Source organism: Apaloderma vittatum, unplaced genomic scaffold, assembly GCF_000703405.1.
Source record: "Apaloderma vittatum isolate BGI_N311 unplaced genomic scaffold, ASM70340v1 scaffold12017, whole genome shotgun sequence".
Taxonomy (NCBI): Eukaryota; Metazoa; Chordata; class Aves; order Trogoniformes; family Trogonidae; genus Apaloderma; species Apaloderma vittatum.
In genome coordinates, this window is record NW_009727871.1 from 1 (window position 1) to 19,691 (window position 19,691).

At 40.2% G+C, this 19,691-nt stretch overlaps 1 protein-coding gene across 1 annotated transcript; it reads left to right on the plus strand.

Annotated features, from left to right (window-relative positions):
- Positions 1-4,654: 4,654 nt before the first annotated feature.
- ASAH1 (N-acylsphingosine amidohydrolase (acid ceramidase) 1) lies at positions 4,655-14,647 on the plus strand (the record flags this gene model as incomplete). The annotated part of the gene is made up of 13 exons (XM_009873854.1): positions 4,655-4,701; positions 4,895-4,985; positions 6,210-6,296; positions 7,244-7,322; positions 8,227-8,301; positions 9,109-9,154; positions 10,499-10,643; positions 11,658-11,712; positions 11,919-12,000; positions 12,633-12,764; positions 12,972-13,095; positions 13,642-13,698; positions 14,371-14,647. Coding segments are annotated over 13 exons (1,110 nt in total), but the record flags the coding sequence as incomplete, so codon positions are not given.
- Positions 14,648-19,691: the final 5,044 nt, after the last annotated feature.

Genomic DNA, 19,691 nt, shown 5'->3' on the forward strand with positions numbered 1-19,691 from the left:
AGTGGGTTGTAGGAGCCCTCGCTCATTGCTGCTTTCGGTTCCGTACACATCAGTGCTGTGAATATGGGAGCGTTAACGGCAAAGCAGTTGTTGTCGTAGAGAAGGGCTTGCGGAGACGACAGCGCCTGTCGAATCTCTGCTCCGTGTGTGCTACAGCTTCACCCCAGGGCAGAATGGTAGAGCGGGTGGGCTTGGGGCGTGGTTTTTTGTGTTTTGGTTTTTTTTCTTAAAAATCATTTATTTATTTGGTTGGTTTTATGATTTGGTCTTTTATATAACTGAGCAGGTGAAGTGTTTAACTTCCGATGGAATTACGAACTTAGGGGAGCTGGAGAGTTACTCAGAACAGGGTGGCTTCCAGTCCCCTTGCCGAGTAAAATTGTGTTCTTGCTTCCTTGATGTGTGGTTTTTTTCTTCTTGAAGTAGCGAAGCGTTTTCGTTTCTTCGGTTTCTGAATGTCCCAGTCCTCTGTGAGGAGGACAGGTTTTTAAATATCCCTGGATTTCAAAATACGCTCTTGCAATATATTTTTAAAATCTTTTTAGGAACATACTATTTCCTATGTTCTTTTGTGTTTGCTCTCAGACTTTCCGAGCAAATGATACCGATTTCAGGTAAATGAATATGGGATTTTCGAGAGGGGAGGACTGCAGAAAAGGGTTATGAGGACTGTGGACATCTGGATGACCCATGTTCCCTTAGAGTCCTGACTACATAGAATTAGGTCGTATTCTCTGCACCTAATCCCATCTTCCCACTCCAAGAGTAGCTTCCCAATACTATAAACCAGCTCCAGCTTAAAACACCTTCAGAATTTTAGCCAAAAGCTTCCTGGAGTGTGGAATGGGGGAGAAAGTTCCAGCGAAGTCTATTATTAGAGCTTGATTTTGCATTTGATTGCACTTGCTCTGCTTGCGCAACATCCACTGGGTGTCCAGGCTGCAGGTTGTGCTGCTGTGCAGCCGAATACCAGGCAATGAATGATGGTTGTCACCTCCCAACGTGCAGCTGTTTGGGTTCTTTTTGTTACCAAAGAACACAGAAGCTAAATGCCATGAATTATCTGTCAGTTGTGCAGTCTCTCTAGCTTTTGGTTAGGCCACCTCAACTCTACTGAACTTTTTGTCCAAACTGCAATTTAAACTGGCTTGGTCCCCGTTTCTTCAGCACCTTGGGAGTGCTCTTAATTTCCACTTCCAGAAAGTTGGAAAGCACTGGCCCTTCTGCAGCATGACAGAGTGCTGCATTGGCATCAGCCCATAAGGGAAGAGGAGCAGAGAGAAAAATGTGTTAGATCACAGAGTTCATAGACCAAGAGATGCTGAATATAACAGATCGCTTTGTCTGAAAGAGATTGAATGCCATGTCCTTAACCACAGAATCATATTTCATATCTCAAAGAGGTCATTTTGTATTTATTTTTAAATACGAAGATGAGAAACACTGAAGGATGCCAGAGATGCTCCACGTCAAAAGTATTTTCGAGGGTAATAAAGCAAGGTGCTGGTATTCTTTAGACTGGACAAGCTACATTCAGCCTATTTCATATTAATGAAATCAGGCTGGTGTTTAAAACATTTCCTCAGCAGTCATTAAACAGTGCATTAATTTTCTTTACCTCAGTGAATAATAACTGTTATTACTTGATTTTTCTTTTCCAGGTAGCAATTTATCTTGACAGTTTGCTAGCTATTTGGTTCCTGTTCTGCTCTACCTTTTTTTTTATACAACCAGCCATAATATAAATCTTCTGGGCCACTTCCATTTTTTTCTTATTATTTCCATATTTCCTCATACCACGTTCTCTTTCTCCACTGGCTTTTCTTTCTTTCAGTGTTTTGACCCTATGCTGCCACACATCCATTTTTGTGTCATTACACACACGCAAATTTGAAAGTCAGAAGTACATCAGATATTCAGAGAATCAGGCAATTAAATAAAAAGAGTATTTAGTCACCCTTCAAGAATAGCAGTATTCCTCCTAGGGAGTTCAATACATACTTTAAAAGCAATTTTATAGTGATGACCTCCTGTTTAGAGCCAGCTTCTGCTGGCTTTTTCTAGAAGAAGGCCTCTGGTTTGTCACGTTGGAAACTCGTGTGCAGGCAGGCAGCTCCTGCTTCTCTTGAACAGCATTTATTGTTCCTCTTCCAGCGGCAATGCAGAGGAGAGGATCTCGCTGACTACAGCAGTAACTTCATAGCGGCTTCTTTCAGTCTGGTCATAGAAAGGGCCTGGTGTTTTTTCTGTTGCTGTAACAAAATTCTTTCGGTGTCTTATTTTTTTCTTTCTACCTTGTCAGAAAAGTTTGCAGTTAGTCTTCAGCTGATTGCTAAAGGTAACAATTTTTTTGTTCCTTTTTAGAACTTTGTGTGAAAATAAAAAAAAACAACACAGATCGCTTCTAGATTTCTGGTTGTCTTGACATCTTTTTAAATTATTGCTTATGTGCCAATATATAACAGTTTACCTAAAGAAAAATCTTGGCTTTCTTCAGATATCTCAATCTATGGTAGCAGTTTTGGAAGATGTGCGAGTTGTTTGGAGGATTATTGGTTTCTTTAGCCTGCTTTATACGTAGACAGGTGATAAGTCTTAATTACTGACATGTAAGGAGGGAACGTTTTCACTGTATCTCTCCTTTAACTCTTCCTTTAAGTGTTGTTTTCCCTACCTCTTTTGTGGTGAGGGAGGTTGCAAAGAGCAGGAAAGATAAAAATAGCTTCAAATACAAGATTAAAGTCTCAGGAGAGAGTATCAGGAGTGACATAACACCTGGAACATCACTTAAAATCCTCTAAAATCAATTTGCACAGTCACCACTGTTTCCTCTGCCCACGCGTGGGCTAAACTGACGGATCAACCAAAATTTCATTCAGTTTGGATAATTTGTTGACAAAGGCTTTATCTATCAAGAAGCATATTTTGGCAGGAGGTGTTTGCTGAAGGTCCAGATCTGTGCATCCATTCCAGTGGGACATATGTGTAACGTCACTTATTCCAACTGATTTTAGTATTGTGGGATGGAAATTTCACAAAGACAATTGTATTAATACAGTGAAGTGGGGTTTTTTTTGCTTTGCACGAAGCCTCTGACTTTTGTTGCCTAATTAGTCATCTGATATCCTCCCCTACCCTCCTTGTTTTGAAACTTCCTGATTTTGAAAATTAAATGGCTTTGTCTGACTTTTTGTTCCAGCTATGCAAAGGCTGTAACTGCACCGTAGTGAAATCCAGGAAACACGTACCTGCTGGTCCTATACACCTTCATCTCGCACGTAGGAAAACCAAAATTCATCTCACGCTTTCTCCCAGCTACTGGAAACAATAAAAAAAGTAAACACATGATAACACACAGAAACCAATCCCACTTTAAAATTCCTTTTTCTAGTTGTAACAAATCGTGCCAGTGTTTAGAGTCCGTGGCTTTGTGTAAGACATTGTGTTTTCCAGATTAATACATTAGAAACAGATGATGTGATTAGCCCAAAGAGAACATGGACATTAGTTAGCTCGTTTGCCCCAATTATGTGGCTGTTAGAGATCTTGTCTCAGTTTTTACGTGAGCCAGAATGTGCTATAAAAACGCACTAGTACACTAATCTAATTAGCACGGCCAAATTAATACTGGAAATCAAGGGTGGGGAGGAGGGGAAGTGGTAGAAGTGTCCTTAAATATTTTTGTTTCTGATCTGTCTCTCAAACACTTGTGCTTTGGGAGCCTTTGTGTGAACTCCTGGAATAGCATGTGCACGTTTCCTTTTTCCCAGTGGGACATACTGGGCTCTTAGGAGCTTACTGATCTGCTCAGGTAGCGCAGGGACCAAATCCGCTCTGCTCTCAACTGCTTTAAAGCACAAGTGCGGCTGGTAGGCATGGGCTTGTATGCCACTGGCAAAACACACAATTGTAATTGTGGCACGTATGTGCTTATGTTTATGTATGTCTATGCTTTATGCAATTGATGGGAAAAGGGCCTTGCATTCACTTGGGAGTCTGTCTAAATACAGTTCTCAAACTTTCATTTGTAACTAGCCATACTCACAGGAACGAAGATAACTAGTTTTTAGTTACATTCCTGCAGTGTGCCTTTCGTTTAGCATCAGTTTAGCAGCACTTCTCTGCACTAAATAAGAAGCCAGGCCGTGTAGCTCACTTGTCCCGCTGAGCAATTTGCTCATATTCGGTTCGGTGTGTTTTCTCTGCCCCAGCTACACAACGAAGCTTAACACTAAGCATAATGATGAATGACACTAATAAAATGAGATGATGAATTGAACAAATGGAAAAAGCTGGTCCATACTGAGACTTAAGGTTTCTGAACTTGGCTAAAGAATATGTTTTTAAAGTGTTCTTCATTGAATCACACTGAGTAAAAATGTGTTTGTTTATTATAAACCTGTACTTGCCTTAGGCTACATTAGGAAAGTTGTCTGAAGGTCTGTCAGGCAGCATAGGGAAGTTGCTGTTTGTCCCCTACCTCTTGTGTTCTGCTCTGCACCCTTTCCAAAGTCCCAAGACTTTTTCTTCCTTTATTATCAAATCATCACAAATTGTATTAGCTGACTAAAGGTTTAATTCAAAACTAGGTCTGGTGGAATAATGAAGTGTTTTAACAGAGGAGCTAGTTAATAATGTTTCCCTATCTTTACAGTATGGAGAAGAGTGCAGGAGTAAAACATACCCTCCGTCAGGACCAACGTAAGTAACCCAATTCCACTTGTCTAACAAATTACAGAAAAGTAGTGGTTTGCAAGTCTGAGCAGGCTGAGAGGTTTTTTTTCTGTAACTTATGCCAGTCTAAAAAATGCTAGTTACAGGTGGGAAGCACCTATTTTGTCAAATGTTTTTTCAAAGCCTACTTTAATTTTGAGCTCTGGCACTTATCTTTCAGGTTCAAAGGGAATGTTCCCACATACGTCATAAATCTTGATTTACCTCCCAGCAAAAGATGGGATAAGTTGATGCAAGACAAAAAGACAGAGGTATGAAATGCAGAGATTGCTTTGAAGCTTAGCTGGTATAAAACTAGCATGTGGCCTTTTATTGTGCAAAGGTTTGGAAAGGAGTATGTTAAAATTCTCTGAAACGAATAATGTATCTAGTTGGGATTTTTTTTTTTAACATGATTCTAGACTGAAATAATTGCTTGGGTAAAACTTTTTTCAGTTCAACATTTGAGCTAGCAGCATTAGATATACAGGCACTGACGTTTGGGATGTAGAGGAATAAAAACTGGTGCAGCAGAAAGCAAGCTTTTACGTAGCAAAGCACTTTAGTCATGAAGCAATACAGAATGACGGGGAAGGAGTTCGCCAAAGGGAACGGCCTCAGGAAACTGAAGTGAAACTGAGGCAGCAGCCCTTCTCCTCTGCACATCCCTGCGTCTCTCAAAACACTGCACGGGATGATGAAATGGCAAGGGGGAAACAAAGTACTTCCCACCCTTTTCAGGGGTGCAGCACTGGTGTTTACACGGCAGAAATAATTTTTATAATACTCCAGGCTACTTAGAACAGCTGTTTTCTTTTTAAGTTTGCTGAAAACTCAATTCAGTAATGCTTCATTTCTCGCAAAAGGCCAGAGATTTTTTGCCATATCTTGCTGACTTCGACCTTTGCACTCTGAAAGCCAAACAAATTCTACTTAGACCATAGAATTTATTTCAGAAGACTTGTTTAAGCCAGTGGGCGTTGGAACCTTCAGGTTGCACCGTAAATTCTGAAAGGTTTTATCTCTTGTGTACTTTGGAGTTAGATCACATGAAGTGGAATTCTATTTGTGGCCATTGACGTGTCACAAATGGAAAGCATGTACTTTTATGATAAATTTATTGAGTCTTTTTGTCTTCGAGAACATCAGTGCATAATCAAGGAGCTTTTAATTACTATTTTTAGAGATAGAAGAGTGTAAAATATGATCAAAAGAGCAGAAGACGAGGATGGCTTTTTCCTGTAATTCGTTTTTTCTGGTAGAGGGACATGTTGGAGGTAGTCTAGAAAGTTATTTGAATAAAGCTTGGAGAGTGACTCTTTATGGGGAGTTGGGGGTGTTTTTCTCACTAAGATCACCACATTTATCACATTCTTTAAATGTGTATGTTTTCAACAAAATGTTTTTCTGAAAAGTACGTGAAGGGGTTTTTTTAGTATTGTAGCAAATTTTGTGCTCAAGATCTTGTATTCAATAAGAGCCTTTGTTCTTTCTAGCTGAAGACTGTGATCCAGAATATTAAAGACATAGCAAATACTTTCTTCCCCAGTGGCAAAATTGTTGACATAGTGGATAACAAAATAGTAAGTATTTTCAGCCTAATTATTTTATTACTGTATGCTCTGACTGCCAGAATTAGAATGCTACTAGATTTGGTAATTAAAAACTTACCAAGTGATAATTCTTCCACTTATATGTCAAAAATGCTGTTTTGAAGAGTTACTCTAAAATTTTGTCTTCTTGCCTACTCTCACTTATTCTGAAACCATCAAATCTAAAATGCATGTGTCTCTTCCTCCTCTAATTTTTCAGAAGATCTCTTCATGTTTGAATTAGTTATGCTAGACCCATATGCTATGGTCTTAGTCACTGGAGCAAAACACTTCACTGAAATTCTTTGCCACATTGTAATCCTTTTGAACAGTAGAATAAAATCGGGTTTTGAAAACTGTAATAAATGTTTGATTACAGGAGCAGCTTTGACCAGGCCCATCTTAAAAATGTAGTTCTGATTAAACACTTTGGTGCCGAATCAGGACAGGGGGAAACACAGTAGGAGTAGAGCCAGCATGACATTGAATCTGTCCCCAGTCTCTATTTTTAGCAGCCTTAGGTCAGGCTGGCCACCCTTGCTTTGTACCCTGATGTGCCTGCGTGGGGTGGACAGAAAGGTGGTGTATCACAGGTTGTTGTAGCACTGTGTGAAATTTCGGGATTCCCTTAAACACGTCAAGCACAGTTCCAGTTAAGTTGTTCACGTACAAGAGCCTTACTTCACTCTGTTCAGTCTGTTGCTGCCAGCCATAATTAAGATATTGTGCCAATCTCCATTGCTCACGTCCATACAGTTTTTACTTGCTCTGAGTATGTACTTGTCTTCCAAGTACTCTGCAAACATCCTAAAGTTCTACAGGCTGCAGAGGAATTAAATACTCAGTAAGTTGTGAGAGGGATGTACCTTTCGGGAGGAGTTTTAAGTAAAGAAATAGCACTAATTTACACAAACAACGTACAAAACTCTTCCTTTCAGGCTCATCTGACCGCCACGCTTCCTTATCCTTTCAATGAAGAACTCCAAGGGATTGCAAATTCGTCTGGGATTCCTTTGGGTAATTGTTTCCAACACTTTATTAATATAGTAGAAAACTAAGAATTCAGGCTTGTTTAAAATTGGTATATGTACCAATCTGCAGTATGGTTGTAGTCACCTATGACTTCAACAAATAAATTATCAATTAAGTAGATAAAGCAATAAATTACATCTCACACTAAATGAAAACAGTGTTTCAGAGGAGAATGGCAACAAATGACACAAACCTTTCATCAGGCTGAGACTTCTCTGTAGAGCTATAGCTTCTCACTCCTGCATTTTGAGAACTGGAGAGAGTCTCAGCTCCTGTACACCAAGATTTGGGGGAATCCTTGTTTCCCATTGACTCCCCATTCCGTCCTGTCTGCTGTTGACTTACCAAGAAGGCAAGGCTCAGCTTCCTGCTGTGCTTTCTCTCCCTTGTGATCCTTGCAACATCCTCCTGCCTTCCTTCCACACCTCCTGCAAAAGAATGCTGTTCCAGGTGAGGAGGAGATGCTGAATTCCTCCAGAATTGAGACAGAGAAGGTCCATAGACCTGCTTCCACTGTTTCCTCATGCAGAAACAGTACACATGGTGCTAGTCAGCAGCTCTTGTATGGGAGTAGTGGTGCACAGAGCAGTTTTCATCTTGAAAGTGAAGTTTAGAGCTTGTTTTGAAGTTCCCGGAGGAGGAAGTAGCAATGACTGTCAGCCTTCTCTGTGGTAAGGCAGAAGGCCAAGCGATTCTGATCCTTCTCTTTGCCTTTCAGGAATTTCTTGATTTTGCTGAAGTGGTCATTTCAGAACTCAAATGAGATTTAAAGAGAAATTCTTAAGTATTATAGAATGCTGAACTTTGCAATGTGTTTTTTTCTCATAAGTTTTTTTTCTGTTCATGGCAAAAGTTTCAAACTATTGATATTTGATTCTTTCTGTTCTAGGGGAAATTGTTATTTTTAACATCTTCTATGAAATTTTTACCGTATGTACGTCCATTGTGGCAGAAGATAAAACAGGTAATGCAACCTAGAATAGTGTTAACAGTTTTCTCTTGTGTAGGAGAGCATCCACCTCAATTATATAAACATAGTCCTCCTTGACTGCAGGACAGAAGAGACTAAAAGCAATGATAATAAAAAGGTGTTTCTCAACAAGGGAATAAGAAATCAAAGGTGTCTTACGTTAGGAAGAAAAAAGGAAAAAATACTATCAAAGATGTTTTGATTTCATTGAGGTTTATTTTGTGGTGGTTTGGGGTTTTTTTTGTCTTAATAGGTGGCATTTCTTTTTTCTAGGAGAAGGAAAAACCAGCCAGGCAACTGATACTTTCTCAGTGCCATGAGAGATTCTAGTGCAATTTGTTCTGCATCTAGTTTGTAACTATTGCATCTGTATGGTGCTAGAGAAAACGGGCAGCCTGTTTTAAGAAAAGAGACTCTTCTGTTCTCTTACTCATTTCTGCAGCCCTTCTCTGACCCTGTTTCAGGAAATTTCTGAGGCATCCTCAGAGAGCTTACAAACATTTCACTTTTAGAGAAGCTCAGGGTATTTCTATTGCATTAAGATAATGTGGAAAGTATCTGAGGCTGAGATGGACAGCAGTTTACAAGATTACTTGATTTCAGTTACGGCAAAATGCTTTTCTGATCCAAAACCTCCAACATTTCTCTGTACTTATGTAAAGGGCAACTAGACAGTGGCATTTTCTCTGCTTCCTTTCACAGGAATTTTTTCCTATTTACTTATTTCCTAGTTTTATAAGCTGAAATTTATGTCTCTCTCTTTAGAAAATTGTAATTAATTATTTATTTATTGCTATGCAGGGAAGCTGTACCATGCCAGGAACTTGGATTTTGGACTCTTTCTTGGGTAAGTACCTAAACTTGTGCTTTAAAAAAAAAAAAAAACAACCCACAAATAAAAACCTAGCTGAACTTGAAATCTGTACGTGCATTCTTTGAGTCTAAGTGAGGAACTGGATGTTGTTAAGACCGCAACAAGTAATTCTGCATTGCACATTGTGAAAAAAATGTTGAAACAAAAGCACTGTTCTACTGATTTTATGTCAAACTAGAGGCATATTGGGAGCGACACTGAAAGTTGTGTTCAGTATTGCTTGGCGTTTTCTCAGCTCCACTTAAAACTCTTTCAAGAAGAATGGTCCTTGTCTCTGAGAAGTGGTAGATCTTGTTCTTTACGTGATGGGACAAAAAGCATCAATTTTAGTGCATGCAGTGAAATTGGGATTGGGCCTTGGTTTTGTAGTTGTTTTATTTTTCCAAATTACGCCCTAGTTACTGTACTGTGCTTCACTAGCACTTCGCATCATTCATTTCTACTCTGAAGCCAGCAATTTTTCTTCCACTGATTTGGTATTCATTTGGCTACAAACTCTGTAGTTTTTTGCCCAGCCCTGGGTTCTCTTTTAGTTCTCGTTTCATACCTCGTGATCAGGTAGTTCAGGGATTGCTTTTATTATCTCAGCATGCTTTGTAATATCACTCATCCAGATGACTCTCAATGCCCAGGTGGGATTTAAATGTCCGTCTTCATTGAAAGTCTTACTTGCCTATCAAAAACTCAGATGTTGTCAACTGTGACTCCACCGGTCCCTTGGTCTGGCTTGTGTTGAACTTCTCTCGCTTGTCAGAAACAGTGGGAACATGCTCCCTTTTCAGGGAGGCAACTTTCAAAGTTGTTCCCAGAACTTGGATTGTTTCCAGAGACTTGCATGGTCTGCCGAGTGTTCTTCAGCACCCTCTTGCCTACAAACCGTTCTGCCCTACCTAACTGGGTTCAGGACTTCCATTCCTGTAGAGTAAATCCAGTAGTTTGTGCTTTGCTCTTTTCTCCCTTTGCAAAGGAAGAATTTGAGGGTGCATTCTGCTGCAGCACAGGCCACACATACTTTCATGATACAGCAGCTTTGGGGTCACAGGCGGCCTCAGCAATGTGTTCAAAACAAACCGGCTGTAGTGTTGGTGCTATTCAGTACCAAGCACTGTGCCTGATCTTGTTTTGAACAAAACTTGGTTCTTTTCACTGCCTGCCTGTGTGTTTGGACTTCCTGGTTGTCCCTTGCTGGGACAGTGGTGCTGGCTGATGTAAAGTCAGCAGGCAGGCTTCGCACACGGGAAATGTGTGTGCTGCCAAAGGAACTTTCAGAAGCCACGGAGGGAGAGGGAGTTGCAAAGGCTGTGCTGTCTTTTGCAGGTGGGATGTTAAAAATAATTCCTGGACTATAACTCGGGAACTGAAGCCTCTGGTCGTAAGCTTGGACTTCCAGAGAAACAACAAAACAGTATTCAGGTCTACAAATTTTGCAGGATACATAGGCATGGTGTCTGGAGTCAAACCGGTAAGTATGGGGAAGGGGCCTTGTCAATTTGTTAATAATGCTTCAGACTTTCCTCCTTTTATCTTCTGCCTTGACTTTTTTTTTTTTAATAAATGGTCTTCAACTTTTTCTGGTACAGAGCATAGCTCTTTGAAGAAGGGTAAAAGAAAATAATGCTGCAGTCTTCCTTGTAAAAGGAGATTGCTTAAATGAAATATTTATGTTGAATTCTGAATATGAACAGGAGTGAATACAAAGTGCTCAGGGTTTCTTGCTAGCAAACAGATACTGCTGTGATCCAAGAGGTGAAATGGCATACTTGTGCTATTTTAATTCTTTCTCCAATCCTTGGAAGAGGAGTCCTATATTGCAAGATTTTCTTTTACTTTTTTTAATAGGCACCTGAAATCTGAGTTTTGTCTACATCTTAAAAAACAGCAGCACAGACCTGTACCAGAGTCTCCAGCTTCCCACAGCTCCTCCTTTTCTACATGCTCTGCCTTTATCCTCTATTACAGGCAGCCCTTTATCCATTTGATTTTGTCTTCTGATAAATAATTGGGGAAGAGTCCATTCTGAAAATGATTCAGTGTAGCTGAATTCTGCTTCCTCGAAAAGAAATACTGGTTGGAGAAGAGCAGGATTTGGGTTTGAATCGGCCTTCAAACTAGAATAGCAGTTACAGGTCAGAGAAGAAGGTTACAGAGAGCAGGGGAAGGAAGGCTCAACACTCAGTGATGCCACAAGGACCAAGAGAAAAATGGCCACAGGCTGGACTTGCTCCACATAAAAGCCTGGCTTGCTGGAGGGTAGTGCCAGGTCAGAAAACTATGTAGAATCATTTCTACTTACTCAGCCAGTGATAAATTCGGTTCTTCTCCACATGGACTTGATCTTGCAGCCCATTACACAAAGGGGAAGAGTCTAATGAAAAAGAAGCTCAGTCAGCATGTAAATTGCAAAGCTGCCTCTGGTTTATTACTGGTATTAATGGGCTGGTGGTGGATGAAGGTTGACTTGTTTAATGCTTTTCAGGACTTGTTCACTCTGACAATGAATGAGCGTTTCAGTCTTGATGGTGGTTATATTGGTGAGTAATGCTCATTTGTTTCATTATTTTTGCACAAGTTTTCCAGACTGTGGGCAAACTACTTACCTTAATAAACAGGGAGTGAAATGGTGAAAAGATTCCAGATGAGTAAGATGAAACACGATCCGTTTTAAAGGCTATGAAAGTTAGAATAGCACGCGTGGACCTTCTGAAACTGAATTATTGTAACCAGTGATATTTTGCAGGAATCTTTGAATGGTTTCTTGGTAGAAGAGATGGAATGTGGATGGGCTTTCTTACAAGAACAGTATTAGAGAATGCTACAAGGTATTTCCCCAAAGAAATATTCTGCTGCTTTATTCTGTTTTGCTTTCAACTGGCATGAATACTCTAAGTATATGCTTAGTATCTAGTGACAGAGATATTATCCTAGAAGCTTTAACATTAGTAGTTCTGGTTTTGCTGGTGCTCTGGTGAGCGGAAAAGGCATCCCACATGATCCCTTAAAACTCCTCAAATTCTTTTCTCAGATTTAACTTTTTTTTTCCTAACGAACCTATTGGTATCTGAACGCCTAACAGCATTCTGCATCCAAACAGATCCAACAAGTAGCAGTAAACAGAAACAAAGTTGTTATGCAGTAAATAAATTAAATGGAATATGACACAGAATGTCATCATTTTATTCCTATTTTATATGTAGAGAAAGTGCAAAGAGCATCTCTCAACAAGCATACTTTTAAGTACAAAGTGAGTGGAGAAGCTTTGCTTAAACGTGTTCCTTCCTTGTGATACAGTCTCCACCTATGTGCATGAAAGGTGTAACTACCCAAACTTTTCCTGGGTCTGTGAAACTTGTTCTTCAGTGCTTGAATTGTTTATATACTACATTATATACTCTAGCATTATAGACTGTAAATTATCATTTACAGTGGTCCAACACTATTTCCTTACCTGCAGTTACCAGGATGCGAAAGACAAACTGGCGAAAACAAGACTGCTGGCTCCAGCTTATTTTATACTGGGTGGAAAAAATTCTGGAGAAGGGTGTGTGATAACTCGTTCCAGGACAGCTGCTCTGGATATCTGGGAGTGAGTATGCTTGACCTGACACCTTACCCAGCCTTCCAGAAGAGGACAAGTTCCACCATTAATTGTGTCCTATCTTTCTTGTGCTTTTTGTTGTGCAAGAACTCGCTGCTTTAGCATCATTGAAAACTACCACAGCAAGCTTAAAAAAAAATCTATATATAGTATATACTTAGAGAAGCAAAACAAAAACATATACCTCTTTTCCAGCCTTGATATCAAGAAGGGCACGTGGTACGTGTTAGAAACAAACTATGATCGGTGGAAGCCTCCTTTAGTCTTGGATAATCGTAGAACACCTGCAATGAAATGCCTGAACCAGACGATGCAAGAGGTAAACATCCTCCAAATGCCTCAGCTTGCTCTTTCGAAACTCCCAGGTTCCAGGACTGATCTGACAGAGCCAGGAGCATTCAGGGCATTTGCAAGCACAGCTGCAGTGGCAGAAGGTTTTCTGACAATTTATCTGGTCATCTGGGTAATAAAGTGCCAGCTGGCTCTTTACACAAATGAGTTCTAGGCTTTCTCTTCATCTCAGTGAGTTTCCTGCAAGCATTTTCTGCAGCTGCGTATGCAGGAGGATAAACCTGGAGATACTTTGAGAGAGATCTTCAGTGTTTCCTGGGCTGTTTTATCACCAGTGAAATTCAGACACACGCTGTCAGGCAGCAGACACTGACACTTAACTGTCTCATGTTGTACTGAGACGTGGTCTGCTCCATTTTTGCAGCCCTTATTCTTCTGCTCTCAAAATGCATGGGTATCACGTACTCTTAAAGCTTTGTCTTCTCATCTAACTGAGCCGTAAAAAAAGCTACAGTTCTTAGCAGTTCCACTTAACGTTAGTGTCTCCTGACATCAATGTATTATTTTCTTTCAGAACATCTCCTTACCAGCAATTTATGATGTTCTCTCCACAAAGCCTGTCCTCAATAAGGTAATGCTTCTATTTTGGCAGTAAGTTTAGAGTCGGGGAGTGGGCAGCAGACCACTAACTACATCTAAGGAGGAGTCACAGTGGTATATTCCGGGTTTTTTTAAATAATAACATGCATGTAAAAATGAAACAAATTCCACATTACTTTGTAAAAAGTAAAATGTAATTGCAGGAATAGCTCTTTTCCAAAGGCTCTACAGCTCTAAAACTCAAAGTTGTCCAAACCCTTTCCTCATAGCTGGCTCTTGTTTGAGGCAACATTTGCACTGCAGACGTCTTTGACCCTTATAACCCAAATTAACCTGTGTTACATGCCTCTATAAGTAGCATGAAACAAGTTAATGTACGTCATGGTTTGGGCATACTGCAGGCACATTCTTATAACAGAAGATGTTTTTTGTGTGAACTTGAGGTTTTGGTGTTTAGAAAATAAAGGAAGTCTAAAGGGGTAAGAAGAGCTTTTGAATAATTTTATATGTAAAGTGGAGGAAGCATTCTTGGCTGAGGACACAAGCTATTCATCCTTGTATGTTGTTGACCGAATAAGATAAATGCTCCTTTTAGTTGAATTGTTCAGCTAGTATCAGAGACATTTTTTCATTAATCGCTCTAACGAGGCTTTCTCTGGTTTGGTTTTTTTTCCCCTTCTTCTTCCTCCCACCTGCCTACTAGCTGACTGTGTGCACAACGCTGATGAAGGTGTATAATGGTCGTACAGAGACTTACCTGCGAGAATGCCCAGATCCCTGCAGTCCTTGGTAGTCCTGTCCCGTTCCTATTTTGGAAGCTGCTTGTCTGAATTGGAGATCCTCCAAGAAAAAAGTACTTCCGGAAAAAGATTCCTCAGTCTAACTCCTTTCTTCATAAATCTAATGGCTACATAAAAATGTTAATGAAGGAGGACCCTCTCTCACAGTGGACTTTCTTGCTTTCTGATCAGCAGTCCTGCTGAGGAGAAGTGTGTACTAATGAGCGTCTGGTTTGATTTTAGCCATTTATGCCAAATGAGTTCAGCATTTAGCTCTATACGTCTTCAGTCTTGACAGTATTCTTGGCTTGGCTTGTTGGTTTGCTAATTTTTGTTGTTTGGTTGGGTTCTTTTTTAGACTAAAATACTTCTAAAGCACAAGAGTTAAAATGGCACCTACCAAGCACGCAAAAGAATTGGGTGTAAGGTCACCGTCTGGGGCACTACAGTTCTGTTACTCTTTCCTAAGCACTTAAGATGAATTGCTAGTGTTCTCGTCCAATACGAGGTACCCTGTTAATAAATAAACTGACAAGTGTCATATCTGGTCACAGAAACAAGGTGTTGGGGAAATACCTGAAACAAGATCTGAGCCAAAAAAAAGGTCTTTTCAATGATTTATAGATCTTTTGCTGAAGCTCTTTCTTGGCCTGTTAACATTTTTTTAATACAGATTTTTCTGTTGTCTGAAAAAATAAATACTAATACAATAAATATTCTTAAGAACTACTTTCTTTGACCACCATACCTCAGTGGAAATAACCATGCATGTCACATATCACATGGCAGAGAAGCCATTCACATCCAAATTTTGTCTGGTTGGTTGTTTTCTGGAAAGTGAAGCTAAGTCAGACTAGCCCATTGGCCAGAATTCAAATTAAGAAAGTAAATGTCCTTTAGAAAAAGAGAGAAGTGCAGGCACCTCTGTATCCTAGGAAGCAGACAATGCAGAAGGCAGCAGATGTATCTGTGTCACTGGCTGCACTGCTGGGACTAAATTCTAGTGCCAGTTCTTGTGTTTTATAATGCACTGAGAGAAGACACTGGAGAGTAAGCTTAAGGGCTGGTGTATATGGTGGTTCACTTGCAATATTTTCTTAACCACCCTAGGAAAGAGGTGCTATACACATTCCCATTGAACCATTCAGTTACAGTTGCCACTGATGTAAGGGACATGTTTGCTGTCTCTCTGCTGTCTGCAAAGATTGTATTGCATAAGGCATCCTAAGGAAAACCCACGAGTTCGTGACATCCAGTCACAATGGGATTCTCGACAGCCAGGACATGCAGAACAGTATTAGTGTAGTGCAGAACTGCAAAACAGAGGCAGTTTTCTGTTCCAAACAGTAAGGGCTACTGTAAGATTTTAATTTTTTTAACAATTGCAAATTTAACACTAAGGAGTCTACAGGAGAAACAAAAAATTTGCAATGCAAAGTCAGCTTTCATCCAAGTAGGACTGGCTAAGTTTTATTTAGCATCGCTTCAATTTCTGAAAGAAAAACAGTTCTCCACAGCCTCCTCCTAGAGAAACTGCTGTGCTACAGCCTAACAAGTGTCTGTGCAGTCAGTGGGAACGCGCTGACAGGCCACACCCAGAGGGTGCTGGTGAAGAGCTCCTTTTCTAACTGGCAACCTGTCGCAAGCAGGGTTCCCAAGGAATCAATATTGGGCCCAACACGGTTTAATGTCCTCATAAGTGATCTGGATGGTGGGATCAAGTGTCCCCTGATGAAGTTTGCCAACGATACCAAACTGAGTGGGGAAATGGACACTCTGGAAGGGAGACCACCCTGCAGGAAGACTGGAGAGGCTGGAAGAGTGGGCTAACAAGAAACTTAGCAAGTTCAGTAAGGACAAGTGTAGGATTTTGCACCTGGGAAAACATAATCGAGAAGTGCAGCACAAGTTGGGATCTACCCGCCTGGGCAGCAGCTCTGTGGAAAGGGACCTGGGGGTTCCTGGTGAACAACAAGCTCCCTAGAAGCGAACAGTGTCCTGCTGCTGCAGTTGTGGATTCCCCAACATTGGACATTTTTAAGGTTCGGCTGGGCAAGGTGCTGGCCCAGCTTGTCTAGACTGTGCTTTTGGCAAGAAAGGTTGGACCAGGTGATCCGTGAGGTCCCTTCCAACCTGGTAGTCTATGATTAAAAGATAAACTTTAATCATCCCTTGTAACTAGGTTACCATCTTACAGCAAACTCTCTTCTTACTAGAGGCTGTCCAAAAGGAATGCTATTTGCCAAGTAACTTTAGCAGCTGATACAGGAATATGGCTTCTGGTTGAAGAAGATGAAGCACTGATATTCTAGGTCTTAGAACAATGCCTGTAGTAGCACAGCAAGAAGCAATTTGAAGGGGTGTAAAGCCCTCACAGATTGAGAGCACACAGAAATGAGCATCCCACTGTTTAAACTGATGTTAAAAACAAGGGCTAGGGTATTTGTACATCCAATTACTTTGAACTGAAGTATGCAGGCAGAACCATGTTAGCATGATTGTACTATCAGAGTCCATTTTTAATCTCAATCATGAATATGTCAGTCAAACTCAACTGAGCAGCATGATTAAGATTAGAGAAAAATGCATGTATAGTGTGAAATGCAGCTTCTGGGACATTTGATTCATATAAAAACAGTTAAGCTGTATATACTTCTAAATTTGCACCCTAATCTGGTAGGAGCTTGTTCAGATTTATTTGGAATTAGTTGTGCAACAGCCATAATCAAATTACTTTGTTATTTAAAAGTAAGCAAGTTTACTTGCTTAATTAGTCCTGTCCCACTTTAGCACATGCAGAGCAAGGCAGTGTAGACTACTTACAGTCGTTAACTAATAAGCTTTTGGTATGTACCTTGTGCAACACAATCCGCATTTCCACACTGGAAATTGCTTTACAATTGCAAAAGCACAGCTAAATCCCATGGATGTCTGTCTGGAGCCTCAGTGCCTATGCCTGCTATTGACTAAAATAAACACGAACTATTTGAAAACGAAAACCTGAACAACTCTGTCTTACTGTGCCTCCCTTAATAGAGAGAAAGTGATAAAAGTGATTAATTACTTATTGATTTAACCTTCATCTGTCAATTCTGAATGCACTTGTTTGAAGGTTTTCTCAAGCCTGACAAAAAGTTTAATTTTCTCTTATGACAGACACATCCACTTTTAATATCAGTGGCTCCCTGCTTCTGCCCTAGGCACCGTAATAGGAACTAAGACCATCTCCCTCAAGAAATGTATACAACTACTTGCAACTTTACAATTTAATTTAGCTTTTTTAAAAAAAAAACAACTGACACAAAGAACAAAAATGGGTATGTTTCTTCACGTTCATTTGCTGTACGCACAGTCAAGGTACCTCATAGTGAGAGAGCGGTCTTATTCTATGTTTTTAGGTTTGTTTTTCCCCAGGTCAAGTAAGCAACCATATGTATTTTATTTTTCAAGGGTAAAAAAGAGATTTACACAGCTTTCCTAGTTCTGCTGTGAAAAATCATCAAATGGTTGCAGAAAAAGAAAAAGACAAACATGCTTTTTTATTGTTACTTCATAGTCTAGTTCTATGAAGAAAAACCTCAGTGTTTTAGCTTCCAGCAGACTTTTACTGTTAATGTAAATACAAAGAGTTAATCCAGTTTATTCTGAACCTCATTAAATAAGGCATTACAGGAAAGACAAAGCATTTGCTTGGGTGCTGGCGTTTAAATGCAAAAAATGTCTGGTTTTACACCTCTACAAATTCAAGAAGCACATGCGGTGAAGCCCCACACCATTCAGAGGAAGAAAGAATGGCATCTGCCGTGTCTAAAAGCAAAATGCTAGTGAGAATCCAGAAAAGGAATTTGATTCTGTCATCATCAAGTGGTAGTTTTGGGACACACATCTGAGTGAGTTTGCATTAGAGTCGGTTACAAGTTAAGGCTTTGCTTAGAAGCCAAACTTCAGAGCAGCACCCACAGATGTCCTGCAAAGAAAACAGCGAGAGGAAGTAGAAGACTGGCGCAGGAGTGGGCAGCGTGATGGAGAGCGGACTGACAGGGAGCAGCTGAGAGCTTTAGGCAGGCACCACAGGTAACAATAATTTATCCCCAGCACAAATGCCTGTCCCTCCACACAGCCAGCTCTTTGGGCTACAGGCAAAAGGGAGAAATGTGAGCAAAAATCTTGAAAGCTTGAATTTCACCTTGGTAGCAACAGCAGGCAAATGGATCATCAGATGGACTCACTTCTGCTTTTGGAGGACCGGAAGTGTTGGTAAGAAAGGCACACCCAGGCTCTCCAAGCGGCAAAACCTCTCATCCTTTGCACCAGAAGAACAAGATGAGCCAGAAAGAGTAATGCTTAATCAAAGCAGCGGCAAAAACCACAATTTGCCGTGGGAAGAAAACTCCAGATATTTATGCATTTTATAAGAACCTGTCTTTGACTGTTAAAAGGGTCTGGAAACACAGGGTACCAACTGGCAAAATGCTCCGATCGAAAAGCAAGCAGACCATACAGTTGTTCCCCCTCAGTCTGCCTACGTTTTTCAGAGCATCGTAACTTGCAGTATCAAAGATTTTAAAGGTCTTTTGTAACTAAGCCTGCTCCCGCACTCTGTTACTTAGAAGAGAGGATGATAATTATAATTATAGTCTGTTTACATACTGAGAAGCTCTGTACTCGGGACATTTTCTGATCTACAGTGAACCAGCTCTGAATTATATTAATTGTATATGGGACAATCTCAGTCTAATTTGTTTTGCAAAGTTTGGTCTCCTAGCTCAAGGGTTATGTGTCAGCAATAGAAGAATCCCCGTAGTGAGGCTCCTTGTGTTGGATATTCTGTATTTAAAGTAACTCCAGTCATAAAGCTTGCTTAAGGTTTTCCACTATCAGTCTTATCTTTCTTTTAATCTTGCTAAGCTTTCTCTATTAAGCAGGTATCCAATGAAGGAAAAAAAAATTCATCCCTAGACTTCATCGCTCTTCATACATCAGTGATAATGGTTCATCTCATTAAGAAATATAAACCAAAAAAAAATTTTTGTGGTAAAAAAATTAGATCACAAGCATTGAGTTGTAGTAAAGCACTAGTGCCATCTTGTTTTTAAAGCGGAACTTTAATTCAGGTACCTGGAGGTGTTTGGATTAGACATAGTCTTTTCTCAGGCTACACCCACTACCTGAATTACACCAGTATTTAAACCTTTGAGTAGTTACACAGATAATTTGCATCAGCTTAGTTCCCAAAATGCTACAT